This window comes from Esox lucius, chromosome 4 (genome assembly GCF_011004845.1).
Source record: "Esox lucius isolate fEsoLuc1 chromosome 4, fEsoLuc1.pri, whole genome shotgun sequence".
Classification (NCBI taxonomy): domain Eukaryota; kingdom Metazoa; phylum Chordata; class Actinopteri; order Esociformes; family Esocidae; genus Esox; species Esox lucius.
The window spans coordinates 5395285-5417879 of NC_047572.1; the positions used below are offsets into that span (position 1 = coordinate 5395285).

Here is a 22595-nt window from a genome sequence, read left to right on the forward strand (position 1 = left end):
ACCAATGCCTGATACTCGTTAATGGAGTAAATTCTAAAATGGTTAATTGACAAATGCACAAATGGGGTATAGATGTGGAGGGGTTTAAGGCCTACATTGAGTTTCCTTTGGATTACTTATTGTACCTTGATTTTAGTGATGTCATGCATCTGGTTTCTGTCTACATTACCATTCTTACGAGTTTTCTTAATTTCCACCCTAATGTTTAATTGTCGTGTAGAAAATGATTAGCACATTTTTACAATCTGCAAAAATACAAGATGGGTTGGACACTAACTCAAAATCATCAGTTAACGAACATTGTAGGCTAAATTGATAGTATAGACTGAGGACCATAAACAAACAGTTGGCCTTTTTAATGACAATAATAAATGTGTGGAGCCCAGAGCTTCAGGAAGGGGGGTTAAATCAAAATCACCTATTACTAAGGGTTACATTCAAGTGTTCAGTCTGGTCTCATCTATGGTCATTTCAGTTTTGGGATAATCAAACAATAAGTGGAAGCTAAATACATTTTCCTCTCAATAGCTTTGAGTTTGACATTTATGATTTTGAGTCAAATTATAATAAGGCTGGAGACCTTAAGTCATCCAACACTGTTAATTGCTAGTACAAATTTGATGTCTTTGCATGACATATACATGAAAGTAGCGATTTTGGCTGTCCGCCACTAATTTGAATAACATAGACATACATCTGGAGTTGAGAAAATGCCCTAGACGTTAGGAGGTAAATTGAGTCATGATGTTTGTTTAGTCTCAAATTCGTTTGGCCGTTGCCTGTGGAAATGCAAAATGTGTATATGCTAATTTGGCCTATAGGTTTTCTGGGTTCCTTCACACGAGCGAACGTGGGGCATATTTGTTTTATTTTCTGATTTACATAAAGTTTTTGTCATTTTCATTTGTTTTTGTTACATTTGCGATTCGAAAATGTTTACTGTATGATTGTTGCTTTCACTTGGATTGTAAAAGCAAAGGGGGGAAGATATGAAATAATTGTCTATAATGAAAAAGAGTTGAACTTAGCAAAGGGATTTAAATAGATATTTAGAGAGTTACATGAAGAATTTTGTTTTTGTTTCATAATTTGGTTGCTAAAAAATCTACATCCCTTAATGTCCGTTCACAGTTTATCTAATTCGGTTTTCTGAAGAGTTTGTTTTATACAAAATCTAACATGGTTATGGTTGAGTAGAATACATCTTACCATTTTGAAATTGTTTAGCAAAAATAACTAATTTGATGGGATTGATGGGTTCAGGTATTTGATATTTGATTAGAAGTAATCCTTTTAATCTCATCCACTATGGAATAAGTGGGTAAAAAGGTGCAGGGAGCACATTTGGTTATTCGTTACAGGTTTATACTGAGAAAGTAATTCTGCTTAAAGAGAGGTACAGACCCCATGGCGTGCCCAACTCACTGACACAAAACCAGTGAAATGGGTGGGGGGCTGTTCAAAATAGGTCTTTGTCTTGTTTGAGCTATTAAGGAGAGAAACAGACTCAATGGGGACATCAAATTTGGTATTCTAATTCCAGGTTTATTTACATATTCAATACCTCTTCATTATTTTTATTTTTATCATTTAAGTGAAACAATGGTGAATTCGAACACAATCAGATGTAAATTATATAGGTGAACTGAGAGTTGTCCATGAACTACTCTTTGAGAGTGATACTTCAATGTAAACAAACTATCTTAGCTGATGAGTAATTGAAACAGTGACAGGAAAGGAGAAATGATGTACTGTTGTTATTTGTTGGTTGGTAAACTAACTATAGAAAAGAGTGGAATTGTTGTTTTGCTACACTAGCAGAACAGAAGCACCAGAAATGTTAATGTTTTAATGATACTGTTACTGTTTACAACTGATCTAATCTATTTAGTCAAAGGAAGAAAAAAGACATTGGGAATACGGTTTTGAGTTTTTGATGGAACTGAGTTACAAGCTAATGTAATGGACCTATTTGTGATGGTGTACTGTGCAGTTACAACTAATCTTCTCAAGGATGATTCACACTTCAGGTACCGGACATTTGAAAACAATTCGACTGGTTGGAGCCCACAGAGACTGAGCTTGGCTTAAAGGACAAGAGGCAGGTGGGCAGAGATAAGATGGACACACAAACACACACTCACATACACACAGACTGGTCTACAGCTGCAAGCAGAGTCTACACTGAGGCGCTGCACATCTACAGAGAGGTCCCGGGTTCCTGTGAGCTGGACCAATCCTAGTCCTGACGATTCTGCCGTGAGATGGAGAAGGCAGCATCCAACCGAGCAGATGGGGGCGAAGGAAAGCGCCTATTCGGGACAACGTTTACAGGGGCGCTGAAAGATCTACTGCACAACATCATGCTACGCTGGTTGGGTCCATACCAGGTAACATCTCATCTGCTGTCCAGGTAGCTGAGAGAGGAACCTGCAGATCGACGACACACTCTACAGGAGGGCTTCGGAGTTCAAAGCCTGCAGCTATGGAGCCTTTGGCTAAAACTGGTCATCTTGACATTCACAAATGAGAACACACAGATTCTCCTGGCCTGGCGGATAAAGCAGCTGGAATGAAGACAACAACAGCTGCATTGGAGCTATGAAGGACAACACCTTGGAATATACATCAGATTTTTATGTCCTGTGACACTGGTCTACAAAGAAATGGTTCACAACTGACTATCTAAAATTTGGAGGAGCAGAACATTTGGGATCTAATTGGAGTCCAGAGAGAGACTGAGTACTTAGTTGACCATGCGGTGAACAAGTAGGTTTTGATTGAGATAATGGTGAATTTGGATTAGACACAGCAGAACCAGAAAACCTTTGTCTCTCTTTCTGGTCACCTTGGATGCAAGATGAGGAGTCAGATAACGAGGTCGGAGAAGAAACTGAATCTCTTGTATAAATCATGGTGTACTCTATTCTTTACAACTTGTTTACATTCCTTTCCAGCAATCTACCATGAAGTGTTTTTACAACTGGTCTACAATAATTGATGTTTACATCTGTCATATTTCTGTCTAGGTAATGATCTTATTCTCTGTGACATTTATAGTTATTTTCACACCATAAATGGTGTGAAACGGGGGATTGTTGAGATAAATGTAGTTTAAATAATGCTGGTTTAATAACCATGTATTCTTATGTTTTTGTTTTATTAAATTGTATGCTGCAGCCAGGTTAGGGAAATATGATTGAATACAATAACCATCAAAGTTTAAAACCCAATTCATTTCACTCAGACTTTACACCTGGCTCAGATAGGGAGACAGGATTAAAACCCCACAATTAACATACAAATGAAACTGCCCCCTATACAGCACAAGGAGACCTTCTGTCTCCAGCCCCCTGATGTTCTAGTCTAGGTTAGGACAATTGAATGTAAATTACTGTAACCTGATTAAGATTTCACACCTGTATGCAAAGAACCTGTTGATCTATGCTCGAGAGTTAGTGCATGTCCTTCCTCATTGGATAGCGAAAACCAAGAAATTCGTCCAACATGTCACCATGCCAACGAAGAGCCAACAAGGATGGGTTTTACTCACGAGAGTGAAAAGTAACCGCCCCTGTGGCGGGAGTATTAAAACCAATGTTCGATCTTGTTTCTGCGCGAATATTTTGTGGAAGCTTGAGGGTTGAGCAAATATTTGACCGACCGCAAATATGTAACCAATGACAAAGTTAAGAGGCGTGACTTGCTGGAGGCGCCCCGGCTGCGATGTAAAGACAGTAATAAAACCCGCAGCATCCACGGAAGTCAACTGTTGTTTCAATTGCTGAGTATATAGTTTCTGTACGTACAAGTTATTATATTTGAAGTAATTTATTTGAATTGTTCTGCAATTACAAACGCTAACAAACGAGACGTTTGAATTTTTATGAATGTGTAAATCAATTTTACGATTGCGCAATCCATGCATTTTTAGCTGTCTTTTATATTGCCTGTTTAAATCTCCGGTTTAGGTTGAGCGGAATTAAACACCCGCCGTGTTTGGTAAACACATTTTTGGGCCTTCAAATCTTGGTAAGTAGCCATTTGACATTATTGTAAATCAGCTTTAATTACCTGTATATGCTTGTTAATCCTATTTGCATTTAAACCAAGTGAACAGCATCTGTGTCAGTTGGACTGGTCGGTTGTGATCTTACAAAACCTGAGCAGATACTTTTTGTGTTTTTGTGTAATATTTACAGAAGTGTTTAGGCTTGTTCTAAAGTGTTATTAACAATTGACTATGCATACAGCTGAACCTTGGTACAACATTCTTTATTCCAAAAGATTGAGGACAGCCCGGTGATATACAGAGTACGGACACCCTACCTTGTGGCTGCACAGCATGAGGGGATTTTTGTTTCATTGTTTTCTTTCATGCTTGAAAGCTGAAGGTAATACCGTCAACCCATCAAAAACTGCGCTGTATGTAAATGTATGTTTGAGTTAGAATATTTTAACCGGAATAGTGTATCGTTGTTTACATGTTAAGATAGAGAAATGGCAAAAGATAATACTAACAACAGACCAGACACGGAACAGCCAACAACCTCTACACATAATCAATCGATCACACCCCAAAATACAAATGAACCAAACATTACTTTGTTACACAACGATGCACACAATAATCCTCAAATACAAGGCTTGTTAACCGAGCATAGTAGCCCCCATTTTTCACACGATCTAGTTGACTCTCCTTCGAGCTCTCTGATGCAAACTCAATGCAGTGATGGTGATGTTAGAGTTATACAAGGTAATGCGTTTGACAATGTTGAATTACGACAGTTGATGCATTTACAAAATACTGGTGAAGTTGGTGATTTTGGCACATTCTACGCAAGTATTATGGCAGGCTTGGATACTTTGATTGTTAGAGCTTCAGACTTTGTACACGGGCCTGGTGATCGTCTGCAGATTGAGTTGATTGGTGAATCTCTGATAGACCCCGTACTTGTGACCATGAGAGCGGATGAATATAATGAACGCACGTTTGGTAATTTACTTGAAAGTGTTATGCAGAGTAATGCTGAGATTATGATTGATGAATCACTAGAACTGATTGGACAAATTGTCAAAAACCATGAGGGTGGTGCCCTGCGATGTAAAGCTCAAACACTGTTGATAGAGCAAATTATCAATAAAAAAGGCATTTATATGTGGCTGTGAATAATTTTTGTTTTAGCCAGCATAAACGCTTGAAGCATCACAAAAGTGTGGATCGTTGGGTTAGCAGGTGTGACCAGAAGAAATATTGTGTCGATTGCGGCCGTTATTACAATGTTGATATTACCAACTATAAAGCACACAGGTGCATGGTTAACATGTTCCCCAATTGTAACGTGGATCTGCCGGTTGAAATGAATCATCAGTGTTTTATAAAACCCTCCAAGCCCAAGGACCCCAGTGAGCGCTACATATTTTATGATTTCGAGACAATTGCCAATCCGGTGAATGGTGGACACACTGCAAATTTTGTGTGCGCGGTAAGCTTTGATAGCGAGACGTCATTGCTTCCTACCTATGAAGCTGTCGCCCTTGCCATGTGCTATGGGTTTTAAGGATAAAAAAAAAGGCTACTTTCCTTACAAGTTTAACATCAAGGAGAATGAGAACTATGCTGGCCCCCATCCGGAACCGCATTACTATGGTGTGAATACCATGATGGCTAAAGAAAAAGATGAGTTTTTGCAATGGTATGCAACTGTTTCCGCAGACCCCTTTGTCATGCCGGATGAAATAAAGGCTTACTGCGTGAATTATGTGGTCATCTTGAGAGAGGGTTGTATGCGCTATAGACTCGAGTTCCTGGAGTGTGGTGGTGTTGACCCATTCCGGTCAATTACGATTGCTTCGGCTTGCATGAAAGTCTTTTGCAACAGATTCCTCACCAAGGACACCATTGCATTGGTCCCCTCAGACAACTACAAACGTTGTCAGAAGACATTCTCAAACAGCTCAATACAGTGGCTTGAATATGTGGCCTCCGATGAGAATATATCAATACAACATGCCCTGAACAAGGGTGAAGTGAAAATCGGTGCCTACTGCGTTGATGGATATGCAGAACGCGATGGGTTGAGCACCGTCTATGAATTTCTATGTTGTTTCTGGCACGGTCACCCAAAGTGTCATTGTTCAGCAAGCATCAATCCAGTGACAAAGATTCAGTACGGGTTGATGCACCAGCAAAGGTTGACAAAGCTAGAGGCTTTGAAAGAACAACACAACGTACATGTTCAATACATATGGGAGTGTGAGTGGAATCAGCTTAAAAACACATCTGCAGATGTCAAAGCTTTCTTGAAGACCTTTGATGCTCCAGAGCGCCTTGACCCTCGGGATGCTCTTTTTGGCGGTCGTACTAATGCGATTCATCTGAAGTTTATGGCTCGAGAAGGGGAGACTATTCAGTATAACGATGTCTGTAGTCTTTACCCATTCTGCAACAAGACAAAGACTTATCCGATTGGGCATCCAGACATAATCTTTCGAGATTTCAAACCACTAGACACCTACTTTGATATTGTTAAGGATACGGTGTGTCCACCGAAAGGCCTTTATCACCCCGTTTTACCGCACAGGGTCGGCGGTAAGCTGTTCTTTCCCTTGTGTAGATTATGTGCAAACCAGGTAACTGTTCACATACTGATTCAGAAAGATCTTTAACTGGTACCTGGGTTTCTATTGAGCTGGTTAAGGCTGTTGAGAGAGGTTATCGCATTGTGGAAATATTTGAAGTCTGCGATTTCACTAGGACATCAGATTATCTTTTTGCAGATTACATGGGAACATTCCTGAAGCACAAGCAGGAAGCTAGCGGCTTCCCGCCATCTATGGTTGACGATGAGGCTAAAGGCCAGTATATCCGTGAATATCATGAAAAGGAGGGTGTGCAGCTTGACAAGGAAAACATTGTTGTAAACAGTGTTAGGCGATCTTTAGCTAAATTGGCAATGAATAGTCTTTGGGGTAAGATGGGTGAGCGGACTAACCTTATGAACACAATGTTAATTAAAGATCCGGAGGAGTTTAGCCACTACCTTTTTTCCAGTGAAATAGATGTTGGTTATTTCTCGTTCATCTCTGACACTGTTGCGATGGTACAGTGGCGTTACACAAAACGGACACCAATCAAACCACGTAACGGCAATATTTTTATTGCCGCGTTCACAACCGCTTATGCTAGACTCCAGTTGTATTCACTCTTGGAGAGGTTGGATAGACGTGTACTCTACCCAGACACTGATTCTGTGATCTTTGTCACACACCTTGGGGATTGGGTGCCCCCACTGGGGCCATTCTTGTGTGACTTGACCGATGAGTTACAGGATGGTGACAGCATAGCTCAATTTGTTAGTGGTGGGCCAAAGACATACGGTTACAAAACCATTAAAGGTCTGACCTGTCTCAAAGCAAAAGGCATTACGCTCAACAGCTACAACACAACCATTGTTAATTTGGAGACGTTGACACGAATGGTTGATAACTTTGTACGGGGTGAGGGCGGTTATGATGATCATGTCCTTGCTAATGCAGACACAATTGCTAGAGATAAAAGAACATTCATGTTGAAAAACCGAGTAGTGTCTAAGCGTTTCAGAGTTGTGTACAACAAGCGGGTACTGCTCCCTGATTACAGCACAAGGCCTTACGGGTACTAAACCACAGTCTAGGATGGATAGCGGTTTAGACCCGCGACTACAACACCCGTTCAGCTGTGTCATTAGTGGCCCCAGTAACTCTGGTAAAACATATTTTGTGAAGATGTTGCTGGATAATGCTAACGTTGTTTTCTCCAAAGAAATTCAAAATATCGTCTGGGTTTATTCATGTTGGCAACCGCTGTATGATTAAATGTTGAAGGAAAACAACCTTTTAATTATTGACGATTTAATGAAAAGTGCATCAGAGAGTTTGGAGATGGAGAGAGTTTTCACACAATATTCACACCACCGTAACCTGAGTGCAATTTACCTTGACCAAAACATGTTTGTTAAAGGCAAATCTAGTAGAACTATTAACTTGAACACAAACTACCTCATCTTGTTTAAAAACCCCCGCGACAATAAGCAGAATAGCAGTTTAGGCAGACAGATTTTTCCCCCGGTCTTTCTCGAATCTTCATGGAGAGTTTTAAAGATGCAACACATCCGCCTTTTGGTTATTTACTTATTGACTACAACACCAGAAGACTACCGTCTGAGAACAGGGCTATTTTCAGGGGATTTGCCTGTCGTGTATGTTCCTAAGAAAGTTTGATCATGTCTAAACGCATTCGTAGAAATTTACCACTTTTGAAGATGATATTTAAGGCACCGGCAAGTCAATGAATAGTTATTTTAGAATCAGCATCCACCGACCTCATTCTATCACTCTGTGAAATAGCACTTAATCTATGGCCCGGAAATATACCCTTAACAGAATCGCAGCTCCAAAAAGTATAGAGACAAAAAGACAACATTATATATACATGTCTAGAAAGAACACATCAGTCGCAAGGAAAAGAAAAACCATCAACCATACTGGAGGTTTTCTACTGCCGTAACTAAGCATTGCCGTTCCCTTCCTAGCCAGTCTAATTGCATCAAGACACGGTTAAACAACATGGATCATGCTCAGGCATTTTTTCTAGTGCCACAACATCAGTTAGAAAAACTGCGAGAATCCAAAACGACTAGCACCGATGTAAGACAATCTGTTGAAAATGATTTGGACTCATCGATTCGCAATATACTGTTGAAGCCTGATATGGATTTACATGAGAAAGCTAAAAGATACTCTGGCATTTTACAAAGATTTTTGACTGTTGTCCGACAGGGGGAGCTTGATACAAACACACTGACTTTAAGTCTACCTGGGTCTGAGACTGGGTCTGATGTATTAAACGTGGCTGAGACTAAGCAAACTGTTGACCGAAATGTTGACCTTGTTGATGAAATTTTGGATAATGTGCCTGCGTGGCGTAGAAAGAATGTTGAATATATTGTTTTCAAAGGAGAGATAATCAGGGATTCCCACAGGTTGGATCTTGTTAAAAGTGTGACCGCAACCAATAAAATTGCTGATGATAGAAGAGCATTGGGGTGGGGGCTGTTTTTAGAGGCCATATTGTCTCAACATGCCTTTTACAACTATTCCAAATGCCCTTGTAAGATGTAAAATGTATTTGTATAGACAAACGTCTGGTGACACAATGGATGATTTAGCCACACACCTACCAACTGGTTTTCAACCAACCAAAGCTTTCTTTGAGCCCCCTACCCCGGACCCCACAAAATGGCATCCTTTTTAATGTTTTTATTTCATGCTTTTTTATCATTTGTGATCCATTGTCAAAGTGTATGTTTTACCTTGAATAAATGTTATATGTAAAATACTATGTAAACATATATGTGGTTTTACAAATGGTTTTATTTTTAAATAAAGTTGACAAACACATGATTTGCTTTTCTATTTCTTCAACAACCATGGCACAAATTAAACAATTCACAAGATTGAGCATGTTGTATGCAATCAAACATTTGCTTATCACGCTTACTCTGGTACATCTTAGCTACAAACTTTGTGACTAGGACATCATTTTCTTGTAAATAATCAACATAAAAAGACATTCCATCTTTATAAGTCAGATCTTTTGTCATTAGATAAAGAACACACAATGTTGCCCACACGTGGTTGAAACCATGTCCTGTACTTGTTTTGAACTGTATTCCACATTCTTACAGGTTTTCAGAAAGGCATTGATTGACTTGGGAAAATATGTAAAATCTGGGGGGTTTCCAAAACTGTCATAAAACCTTCCAATACCATCATCTGTTATGTAAATAGCCAGCCAGTGTTCCCCGGGATGATTGCTTGGGTGTGTATTAACAATCATCATTGATGCAACATCTCGGACTGGCCCTCTAGGTAGTTGGTCGCTTGCCAACACACCATAGAAATGAGTCCTAGATGAAAATTGGTTCACCACACTAGTCAACTCTGCAGTATTCATTTCCACACCATTTTCCTAATAGTAGTCAACCATGACTTGTCGCCGGTTTGACACTTCAATAATGGAATCTTGATTGAATAAACAATTTAATTAATTGTGTGGGGTAGTGGTTGTCTGAACCTCATCTCAAGTCGTACATTTCCTGACTTGATCAAGGATATGTGCTGACCACACTCCTCATCGGGTGCGCAGTTGAATGCATAAAGGGCATAGCTGTGTAAGAAGTCCGACCTGTCAATAGCCAAGGCCAGGTGTTTTCCTGAAGCTAAGACCAACTGGTAAAATTCACGCACTGCTGGCCCTGTTGTGTAATTTGGTTGGAATGGTTTGCTAGGAAATTGCTGACCATCTACATACATAGCCATAAACTCCAAATTATAATGTTTGAAATTAAATGGATTTTTTGTGTAAGTTCCGGTAAAACTGTCATTGTCCACCAATCCGATTACAATACATTTTGGCAGAGGTCCTAAAAATAGGTTTTCCTGGTTACAAACACGACCCCCAGCCGGTAAACTAAATGTCTTCATACACACACAATTGGGTACTTGGCATTGGTTGAGAGTAATGCTTGAGCATGTCCAAGTTTCACGGCTGGCGAAACAGACACTTTCTTGACAAATAGTGACGCTGATAATATATGCAAACGATAACGCACATCCCCGACCCCCATAAGGCAGAACTCATCTTTACCGCGTACCATCCTAACCTTTATATCAACGCCGTTTAACATACGTTTTTCTTGAAAGAAGATATCGCTATGAACAGGGCCAATCATTTCAAATGATGTATTATCCGCTAAATAGGCAGCCCTTTTTGTAAGTCCATCGTTCTCGCCTGCAGGGTCCATAACATCCATGTGACCTGCAGCGTCCTTGTAAAACAAACCAGCTGAAAACTGTGTCTTTAATGTATCACATCCATAATTCAGAATGCTCTCTGTAGGGGTATGTGTTGCTACTCTGACTAATTAAACGATCACCCAAGGAGACATCCACTTGTGAAAATAGGGTGGCTATCGGATAGTTGATAACCCCAACACGTGCTCCGGCGTCAATGTTAGTTCTGGGTCAGTATTTCAACGTAAGTATTTTTCTCGATAGATGTCTGTGTGAATGGAACTGTGAATAAATCCAACTCTGTTTTCATACATTCACCAGACATACAGTGTAGGAGTGCCATATATCTAAAATATATTCTTAAGCAGCTTTGCCGTGTTCCCTTTGAGTGTCCTCCGGGGTGTATGTCCTCTTTTAAACGCTGCAGTTTTTGTCTCATTCTTGCGTTTTTTACTCTTGGTTAGGCTCCTCCTACCTGGTGGTCCCTTTCTAAAACCCAGAGTCATAACCATCAATCCAGAACCATCCTGCTGTTTTGTTTGTCTTGACATAACACTGTTGACAACATCGCCAACTATATTCGTAGCCGCATTCTTCAGATGTGGTTTTGCTATTGAAAACCCTCGTTTCAACAAAGGTATTGCCATCCGGAAAAGCCCTCGGAAAAGGCCCCCTAGACCAGCCCCATACATTGCAGCGCTACCATAATACCCCGGTAAACCGTTACCGGCCTGTGTTGTATAGTATTCAACATACCTTTGAGGATCATCGTAGAGTTTCTGAGGCTGCATCTTAAAAACTAAACAAATGTTTGATGGGTCTGAAGTGTAATTTTGCAATCACCTAACCCACTACAAATGAAACCAGCTGGTTTTGATCAGATTTTACTTCAATACAGATCTCATCAAACTGGCTCCTACTAAGAGGTACGTAGTGTGGCTTGTCGTACGTCACTGTGACAACTTCGTTCTTTTTCCCAGCAATATGTACAGTTTGCAGTATTGGGACATGACTGTCACCAACACGTTGATAATCGATTATATCTGTGTATATGTATAGGGTGTTAAACCCAGCCAGAATATCTGTGGGGTATGTTCCGTACCATGGGGCGTACCAGAGCTTGCCTGGTTTTAAGCCCAATATCTGTTCCAGTTTTGCACTAAATTTCAAACTGAACTGGGGCTCACCTTTTAGAAACATATTTTAAAATTCATCGTACCCCGCCCATACACCATGTGATTTTATATAACTGTTGATCTCTGTCACTAGTTTTACTATGCTGCTGTAATAACCGGTGTTAAGTTCATATTTCCAAGTTTTGTCGTTATTCGAGTCATGTAGTTCAAATGCGTTTTCACCCCATGTAAAAGTCTTCCACGTATGCGGGTATTGGAATTCTATCAAAGATACTTCACAGTCACCTTTCAAATCTATACCTTTGGCAAATGTTGTGGTATAGCACAAACTCGTATTGCTTGGATAGAGTTACTGGGCAGCGTTATGTAGAAACCACCGTCACCCATGCTGATCGCAGTCAATGTAAATGACATGATCCTGAAAATCCTGGAGTTTTATCCAGTTTCTAGGTCAATCACTTGTTCCGATGGTATCCAGCTGTTGAATTTCTCAGGCCAACCAAGCCATTTCACAAGGCACATTTTCTTCCCTTTCTGTACTTTCTCATTCAAAACTGCTTCCACTTTAAAAGTTTTATCCTTAGCCACGATTATTTTCAGCAATTCCTGTTCATAAAAGGTCCCAGCTATCACATCACCATCATAATCTTTTATTCTATATTCAGGAGGTACCCGAGGAATACATTCTGTTATTGTAAAATATTCATCTGTGCACTTATTTCTCAGCACGCGAATTAATGCGTATTTGCTTAATACATCTATGCATGTCAACATGAATTTCATGTTATCGTTTTCCACACTGTAACCACTCATGTCAACCAAATCCAGCTGAAATTGTGAATTTATATTATGAACAATAACTATTTCTTTTAAAATGTATAGCTACAGGCATGTGTAGCTTGTATGCATCCTGGGCGAGCAGTCAGTCATCGGCCTCACCATTTTTTAGGATCTCCCTGGTTTTTTCCAAGTATGCTCTTTTCAAACCCTCTCTACCCACATAAGTACCAGGGTTTGACGGGTCATAGTAAATACTTTTCATAACCTGTTCAGACATCGTAGAGTGTTTGAGCAATAATAATAATTCATATAATGTTTAACATCGTTTTATTAGATTTTTTGAAATTTCACAACCAAGATATTCAGAAAAGTTACACAAACATTCAGATTTCTCATAGTCTTTGTTTATATACATGTTAACATGAGAACTGAAGCTACCCTGGACTTAGACAACAGACTCTTTGCTTTCATCACACCATGACGCTGCTGCGTCGCATACAACATCCTCATAAAATTTGTCCATGTATTCATCCCTGTTCTCACTCAGTCTCTGTGTGATGTTTGGCTCCAACTGAATACAACCAAGCGGTGATTGAAGAACCGAAGGCCAAGGACTGGCTGTGTGACACCTGGGATGACAACGCTGAAGCCTTCTACGTAACCCCTGACCCGGACAGCTCGATTCCACCGGCATACCCTGCAAGAAACTACCACTGGATTGACCGGATTGGTGATCAGCTAGGTCCTCTTAATCTGTCATACATTTCAAATGCTAACAAGAGTTATCACAAAATGGACTAACACCTTGTACCAAAAGTTTTAAAGATCATCAAAGCAACAATGGGTTTCCTGCAGAAAGTTCTCAGCGGCCTCGTGAACATCAGTCATCGGTGTGTGAAAACCCGATGCGTTCAAAGCCTTGACCAACATATGTTTCAGTCACGGTGTTAAAACTTGCCACAATGTCATCATAATTGGCCTCAAAAAAATACTCAGGCGGTTCGAGACATGAATGTCTTGTCTGGCTCGAGTGGTCCACTTCACATCCAATGCATGCTTTGTGTAGAATAACCCCAACAACGTTTTCCAGAATCATACCTATTGTTGCTTTGATGATCTTTAAAACTTTTGGTACAAGGTGTTAGTCCATTTTGTGATAACTCTTGTTAGCATTTGAAATGTATGACAGATTAAGAGGACCTAGCTGATCACCAAACCGATCAATCCAGTGGTAGTTTCTTGCAGGGTATGCCGGTGGAATCGAGCTGTCCGGGTCAGGGGTTCCGTAGAAGGCTTCAGCGTAGTCATCCCAGGTGTCACACAGCCAGTACTTGGCCTTCGGTTCTTCAATCAATGCTTGGTTGTATTGTTGAGACATGTTTCGTAAATTCTTCCGACTGCTTGATAGTCTCAGGCAGTCTGTCTGTTTTTATGGTGTGTTGAGGTTGGTGTTACCTTAAGGCGGGGCTTCAGGGTCTTACGTCAGTCGATCAGCCCGCAGTCACAATCTACCCCGCTGACATTTTCTGGAAATTCTGAGAATAAAAGTAGGCTACGTCAAATAATTATTAGAATAAGTTTGGCTCCGATGTGTAACAAAGAAGCAAATTAAAATGATACACTTATTATTCACAATATGGAAAGAGGAAGTAAAACATAGGTTGTTAAAAGCATGACTCAAACAGGCCATTAATGGGCTTATTCAAGTTGTCTTTTATTTCTTGAGTTATTTTTATCCATTATGCATTTTCCACATGTGTCTTAGAAAGGTAGTCTATGTTGCAAGTTGGTGAATGAAGACACTTGCTGGGTTAGGCCTATGTGTCAGTAGTACTGTATTAATTAATCCAGCACAAAACCCACACAGCAAAATCCTCAGAGTTGATTTTCCGTAGTTAAGCAAATTTTTTTAACAAAGAGTTGAATTGACACTCTACAGGTTTTGGTTTAACACTATAGGAATCAATCGAGTAAGAGAGTTTGTGTCTTTAAGAGGTGTTGGGAGATTCAACTCACAAAGAGTTGTGAAACCACGCCCCCTTACGCATTCTAGAATTTCTGGATTTTGCCAAGGAGCAGACAGCCATTTTCCTGGAGTGAAAGCACATGGTAGGTGCTCAAGTTTCTAATAAAAAAAATATGTACCAGTAATGGTTATTTTTAACAGTCTGTCTGCTATCGACTAAAGACTTACATTTTTTTAATAACAAAGTTTCCTCTTTGTTAGTAAGTTACCAATATAACAGTCCGGACCTAGCGGTATAGCTAGCTCAACTTGTAACCATCAATAATATGATCGTTAAGGCCATTCAAGGTTAAACGACTCTGAACTTTCTTGCATCGATATATTTTTTTATTTATGCACACACTTTAGTTAGGTTGGCGTCTGTCTTTATGTGGATTTTATTTAGATGAAGTTGGAAATGAATGGCTCAGAATGAGCCTTTGGTGGGGTGGGGTGAATATGCGCAATGATATTGGTAAGCATGATCGGTCAGCATACCGTAGTAGGCAATGAGTTACCTTATAACAGAATTATGCTCGTTTTCTTTCTTTGGCAAAATTGGAAATATTTATTACGTTGGAAAACAGGTCAATACCATTTAAGCTCTTTAGTTTTTTTAGTCTAGAGGTACCAACCTTAACTTCCCCTTTTCAATGTTTTTGATAGGACACGTTTGAAATAACAGAGCATCCTGCATTCTTGATTCAGTGGCGGATTCAGGAGACCAAGGTTGGTGAATCGATGGGGCTAGCGAGATTGTGTTACTTGAGGTGTTCTAATGACATTTGGCTCCGATCCTTGTAGCTGAATCTTTCCAGTGAGTCAGCATAAATTCCCCTATAGTACGACCTTCACTCTGTTTACGTAACATAACGTTAATGTGCTAATGATGGATCATTCGCTAACGAATAACTATTTCTGAACGGCTTATTTTAGTGAACGATGGGCAGTGGCGTCGTTAGGCCTGGGCGTCCGGGGCTATAGCTTCGGATCTTTTATGAATAGCCCCGGATCTCAAATATACCAACAATTATAATAATAACAAAAATAGCCCCTGATCTATTTATCCATAATTCTAATCGAGCATTATGACAATGTAGACGTGTAGACGCTAGCGTGTACATCGAAATCTTCCGCGTTTACATTCAAAACAATTTACTTTCTGTCCCGAACGGGGCAAAAGGTGGGCTAAGACCTGAATGTATTGTGATCCTAGCGACGCCTCTGACGATGGGAGCCGATTATATGCAATTTGTTTATGTACATTTAAAAGTTTTATAAACTACTTTGAAATACAAATGTTAATTACTGTGCCTATATTGTCGCCTCACCTTGTATCCTGTCTCAGCGTTCACAAAAATTCAAAATAATTGTTGCAAATCATTACATGATGTATTTTGTTTTATGTTTACAGTATAACTGGAAAATTATTTTGGGATTTATACTGCTGATAATTGTTCTTGCAGTAACTCTTCTGTTGTGGCTTTTTTGGTAGCTTGGGTAAGATTTACATTTCTTAACATTACATTGTTTATTTTGCCTATAATTGTTAAATTTGAAATCACCTAAATAGAATCATGTCAATTAAACTTTCAGAGAATGCTTGTTAAAGTGAAGTACAGAGAACATCAAAAATATGTCAAGGTTACTGAGAGTGATGGGAACTATGATTACCAGCTTTTCCACCAAGCAGGTTGGACATTTACCAGTAAATTCTGATCTTACAAGTGCAACACTACGCATTGAGTAGTTGTGACAAAGTCTCTAATATATCCAATGCTGATCTTTGCAGTAATTGACAAATTTGGTCTGCCCCCTGACACTGAGATCATTTACAAAGATTCCTCGGGAACAGAAGTTGACCCGGACATCTTTTCCGAACTGTTGAATAAAGGGGAGGATTTGTTGAAGGTCTATGTGACTGATGGTAAATAATTGTAAACTGATGCACAGACATGTTATATTTCAGATTTCTGTAGGTGTAAGTTTTAATGATCAGCATTACAGTTTTTGTTCATTGGAGTGATTTAAGCAAAAAAATATATTTTTAAAGATTTTGAGGATGTATCAGTGTGCTCCGAAGGATCATACCCTTCAGATGCCTCCACAGTCGTGCTGGATGAAAGCCAGGGTGAGACCCAAAGCAAGAAAATAAGAAAAGATGACCAAAGGAGCAAAGAAGCAGTGTGATGGCAATTTCTAAATTCCAAATAGTTCTATGAAAATGGTAGGTAAGACAGGAGAAATCAATTGCGCAATAAACGGTTTTAATCTTGCTTGCAAGGAGAAAGTATACAGGTTACAAAGTAACGGTGGATAGTTTCTAAATAAAAACATCATTTCGACAGTATTTATTACATAGGAAGAAGGGGTGTGGTAAGATGCTGCCATCTGTTTCATGTCAATCAAACACCTTTCCCTTTGTTCTATCACACACGTCAAATGCTATCTTCCCCCACCTTATCCTTCCTGCAATAATGTTTACCCAAAGGGGCCAACTGACCTTACTGCCCCCTTGCTGTATCTTCTCCTATCCTGTCCTAAAACCCATTGATCTGCATCTGGACAGACAATAGATGTCCCCTATGCAAATACCAGGTCCCACACATTCCTGTACCTATCTTAACAGTGGGACTCAGTCCTTTACTCAGAGAAATACATTGTGCATAGAAATTTCCACAACAGCAGCCAAAAATGTAAGCATTTATTAGATTTTTTAGGCAAATTCTCCTTACGTGTAATTGAGTGTGTTTATTGTAAAATTGGTTGTGCAAGTTCTAAGATCACCTTTTCTGGTAGTCTTAATTCTGATTAGCACTTAATCAAATGGCTGTTTGACGTCAGGCTGGGTTGCCGAGTGAATGTCTTTCAGGTTTGCATGCTTTTTTGTTCCATATGCACAGATGGTCACTGAAGTTCTACAAAGAAAGCCTGGGGGGGAGAAAATCTTTCAGGAGTACCAAAAAACCATGTTACTGTCAGATGGAACCAGACGACAGCTTGTGAATATGTTGGTTGCTGATATGGTGGAGGTGCATGGGTATGTTTCAAGGGGCATATGAAAGTACTATGTTTTTGCGTTATGCTTGTTTATAATTTTAGACGTATTGTTACTTGCACAGTTTTATTCTGCACTTCATTTACTTATTTAATCTTTTGAAAAGAATCCCCCAAATAGAATGTTTTATTATCATTTCAGACGGATTCCTCCGCAGGCTGTACGAATCAACTATGCCCAAGGTATTGTGGCCTTGTTCCCATACCTAGAGGACCCATTGGCGAAGCATGGATATGTAAGTTTGTTAATGTGGACTGCAGTTATTAAAGCTTTGTCAAAACAATTAACTGAATGCTACCAGTTATCTATATTTTTTTACTTTCCACAGGAACACTTCTATGATCCAGCGTCAGGTTCCGGGTACCTTTCTTGGCGTCTTAAGACTGTGCAACGAAGTTCATCTGATCAGTCTAGGTCTCGGGTAGCAGATGAACAGAGCAATGGTGGTCCAAAAGCTGTAAGAGGCTCAGCTACTGCCGTACAACAACTGACTGATAATGAGTGTGAAGAAGCAATAGCTGTGATGAATCATTCCTCTGATGAAGCACTAGTTGCTGAGAAAATGAAGGCCACTTTTGAACACAGGCAGAAACTGGTCCATGATCCTGACAAGTCTGTGGAGGTCCTGGACACTTTCCCCAGATTTCTTGACATAACTGGCCTTGTGAGTGGACATTTATTTGTGAACTCTTTACTTAGTTTAAAAAATAGTAAAATGTGATTTAATGATGTAGCAGCACTTCTGAAGGCTTTACACGCCCACCATGGCACACTACTGCTCTTACTATTTTATTAACATTGCTTAAGGAACTGGTTAATTTCATGATGTAAATCATGGTGTGGGAATAACCTTGGTTAGAAAAGTTTAACAACTGACAAGTATGTATATCATATCATTTGATGTTAGATTGAGCAGGACTTCCTGAAGCTTTTCGGAGAGGAGACATCCGGGAAGTTCTTAGCCAGATGGCCAACGTTTTTCAGACCACACATCATCAAAGATGCCAAAAGGCTAGGACCCTGTCTCCATGTTGAGGCACTAATACGGTCTGCACAAGGTGACGGTGATGGTGGTAAGTTCCGTTGTTTTGAGATTTTGCCATGTCCGTTTAATACTTATGACCCTATACTTATAACACTAACTGTTTAGGATGGGACCGTGATATTGCTTCACTCTGCTTGCTGCTGCATCTCATTCCTCCCACATCAAAGGGTCACAAAAAGTCTGCAAAAATCAGTGCCCTTCAGGCAGAGGACTACTTGGTGAGGTATCTGCAGGTAAGTTCTTAATGTTAACAGTTTTTCTTAACAAAACATCTTAAAGTGCAGCATTCTCAGAGAAAAAAACTGTTCCAGAATATGACAAATTGTGCATTTTCTTAAGAAAGCACTGTATTCTTAACAATTCACACTTGCTATCCAAAGCTACACTTTCATCTCCATTGCATGGTGGCTTTGTATTCTTTCTATGTGATCTATTTAAATGTTGTATGAACATTTTAACACATTTCTGATTCCTGTAATATTTCTGGTCCTAACCTAACTTGATAGCCATTTGTGTTTGATGTCAACAGAGAACATACCACGCAGATTACGAAGTGTCAGTTGTAATTTGTAGTGTTTTGAACACAAGCCATAGTACAGGGAGATATTTGTGTGCAATAAATGGGAATATTAGTGTTTAGAATAGAGAAAGTGCTCAAATAGTTTAAACAAAACTGTTCTTCATGGAAAGTTTCAAAAATGCTAGTGCGTATTAGTCTCCTTTTTACTAGAGATTAATTGCTTTTTCTGTTACTTCTTTTGCCTTTACAGGTTGGTGCAAGCATTTCAATCTTCTTATCCAGTCTGGAACCTTCTCAGCCCTTCCTGCTTTGTGTCGGCACACAAAAAAACAAGATCCAGAAGTACTATGTCATCATGGACAAAAAGGCAATTCCATGCCGAGCACACACATCAATTGCAGCATTTGACGAGCTATTTAAAACAAATTTTGTATTCAGAACATCGTACAGCGAGGCACTGGATGGGTTTTACACCTTTATCCAAACAGCAGTTTACATCATTGATGTTGGTAAAACAAAAGAGAAGCCAAGAGTGAGGGAACTAAGGGCCAGGTATCTTAATCTGACAAACTAATACACTGTTCTTCAGTCATGTTTACATGTTTTGTTTGCAAAACCTTACACCAGAATTCATATTCAATTTGTCGCCATCTGAAGTTTCATCATGGCTTATATCCAGGAAGATTTTTGCGTTTGCATTGTGCAGAGGCTAGATGCACATCAGTCTTTGGAACTTACTCTGGATTTAAAAAGCATTTAGTTAAAATTCATGGACAATTCATGGTTTCTTCCAATTCTTATGAGAGGGTTGGCGGTAGAAACGAGAGTGAGGGTCTCTCCGAGTCACCCAGTGGATGTGATAGTTGTGCTTCTGTTCCACATACTTTTGGCAATGATTTGGCATTGAGTAATGAGGATGAAAGTGGAGAACTGATAAAGAAGAGCTCCTCTAGAACTGAGATTAACTTGAATGATATGTGTGCATCTGTAGTTGCACAGTTACAAGCTTCAAAAGTAGCTCATAGCACAGTTCAGGCCTTAGTTGAGTCAATTGAGGAATTGGTTGCTGACATGCAAACCAAAACGAAGGAGGTCGTTTTCAGTAACATTCCATTGAATACAGAAGCTAAACGGAAAAGATACTATGAAGACAAGTGGCATATTGTCCAACCTATAGAATATGTTCTAGGTGTTAGATTTGATTCTAGACGTGACAGAACAACTGGGATATACAGCCAGATTCCTTTATGTGCCTGTCCTCAAAACTATTCAGTCAATGTTCAGAAACAAAGAAATCTTGGAGGCTTTTCAGAAAACAAAAGAAAAGAAATGTGAATTTTTTGAAGATATTTGTGATGGTGTATATGTCAAAAGTAACAGGTTATTTGCTTTAGAGAAGAATGCTTTACAGCTTCAACTGTACTACGATGACTTTGAGACGGCTAATCCTTTGGGGTCCAAAAAAGGAATCCACAAACTTGGTTGCATGTATTTTATTTTGAGAAATCTTCCTCCAAAATATAATTCTGTGTTGATGAACATTCAACTTATTTTGCTTTTTCATACCGAGGACATTAAGAAATACGGGTTTGATGCCATTATTAAGCCTCTAGTGGATGATTTGAAATGTTTGGAAAATGATGGTGTTTGTACCCCAGTATCTGATACCCCATTGAAAGGAAGTGTGGTACAGATTACAGGAGACAACCTTGCGCTGCATAGTTTATTTGGATATGTTGAATCGTTCAGTGCAACGTACTGTTGTCGTTTTTTGTTTAGCAGAAAGGGATGCTTTCCAGAATATTTTTTCTGAAGATCAAGCTGGTGTTGTTTTTCGTTCTAAAGAACTTCATTCTGAACACTGTGATACTCTAAGAGATAATCAACAACTCTCATCTACTTTTGGCCTGAAGAGCATCTACTTTTGGCCTGCTTGTTTAATACACTTACATATTACCATATTTGTGACAATTTCGCAGTGGATATAATGCACGACATTTTGGAAGGTGTGGCACAATATGAATTAAAACTCGTTTATCAGCACTTGCTTAACACTAGGACAATTACACTTACTGATTTGTGTGATCGGCTTCACGCTTTCAATTACGGATACCTTGATAGAAAAAATCGTCCATCTGGTTTGAAAATGGATGAAAGCAAAGATCTTGGTTTAAATGCCAATCAGGCATGGTGTTTGTTGCGCAACACACCTCTAATTTTTGGAGATCTCTTTGAACGTACCAATTCTATGTGGCACTTGCTTTTAATTTTGTTACAAATTGTTTACATTGTTTTTTCTCCTCGTGTAACTGAAGGCATGGCTTGTTATCTTAAGCATTTAATTTCAGATCACCATAGACTTTTCAAGACAGTATTCCCAAACAAAAGACTAATACCTAAACACCATTTTCTAGTTCACTATCCTCGTTGTATCAGACAAATAGGCCCCCTCCTTCATGTTTGGTGCATGAGGTTTGAGGCTAAACATAACTTTTTCAAACGTTCAATTAAGAACTTCAAAAACATTACCAAAACTATGGTGAAGGAACATCAATTACAAATGGCCTTTTACTGGGAAACTTTTAATTTCACAAGATTTGAACATGGACCAATACATATTAAGACGTTGTGTAATCTAGAGGGGTGTGACGTAATTTGCCTGGGTCTTGATCTGAGTCCACATTGTGATGCCTATACCACCAACTGGATTAAATATTTTGGCAATGATTATCATGTTGGTTTATTTGTTTGCTGTGGCATAGAGTCTGATATCCCTGTGTTCAAAAAAATTATTAATGTCATTTTTGTAGTGAACACCAGGACCAGAGTAGTGTGGGTCCAATTGCAGAAGTGCAATGGTAGGTTTTATTGTTTACGTCGCACAAGGGAGTAGGCAAGCACACAAACGATGAAGACAGGCAGAGAGTCGGAAACCGGAATATCAGTCCTTGAAGGCGAAGGCACAGGCAGGGAGGAGCAGAGACGCGAAACCGAGAAGCAGGCAAGTAGGTCAGGATGCCGGGTGATCAATCCGCGGAGGCTGTAGTACAGGACGGGAGAGACGGCAAGGATATCCAGGGGCAGGCAGGGAGGTCGGTATTCCGGGAAGGCAGTCCGTACAGGCAACGACACAGGTAGAGTAGGCAGGGAGATACACGACGGGGCGGACAAGCAGGTCAAGACGCAGGGTTCTGGAAACGAGGAGAGAGGACGGG

At 39.6% G+C, this 22595-nt stretch overlaps 1 protein-coding gene and 1 long non-coding RNA gene across 2 annotated transcripts; both read left to right on the forward strand.

Moving 5' to 3' along the window:
- The first annotated feature begins 15384 nt into the window (after positions 1-15384).
- On the forward strand, positions 15385-16926 carry LOC117594379. The gene is made up of 5 exons (XR_004575652.1): positions 15385-15486; positions 16224-16257; positions 16354-16450; positions 16550-16684; positions 16811-16926. It is a non-coding gene; the product is annotated as an uncharacterized LOC117594379 (long non-coding RNA).
- An 814-nt stretch (positions 16927-17740) lies between these two features.
- LOC114839129 lies at positions 17741-19954 on the forward strand. Its single transcript, XM_034291969.1, has 6 exons — positions 17741-17797; positions 17957-18050; positions 18144-18479; positions 18723-18888; positions 18966-19093; positions 19631-19954. Exons 1-6 carry the CDS (start codon positions 17766-17768, stop codon positions 19952-19954), a joined length of 1080 nt encoding a protein of 359 aa, XP_034147860.1. The 5' UTR covers positions 17741-17765.
- Positions 19955-22595: the final 2641 nt, after the last annotated feature.

What these genes read in the sequence shown, in the direction of transcription:
- LOC114839129 (XM_034291969.1), top strand. Translation starts at nt 17,766, where the DNA reads ATGTTGGTTGCTGATATGGTGGAGGTGCATGG. An exon ending in GATATGGTGGAGGTGCATGG is followed by an intron (nt 17,798 to 17,956) that starts GTATGTTTCAAG and finishes TTATCATTTCAG; the next exon opens with ACGGATTCCTCCGCAGGCTG. An exon ending in CATTGGCGAAGCATGGATAT is followed by an intron (nt 18,051 to 18,143) that starts GTAAGTTTGTTA and finishes TACTTTCCACAG; the next exon opens with GAACACTTCTATGATCCAGC.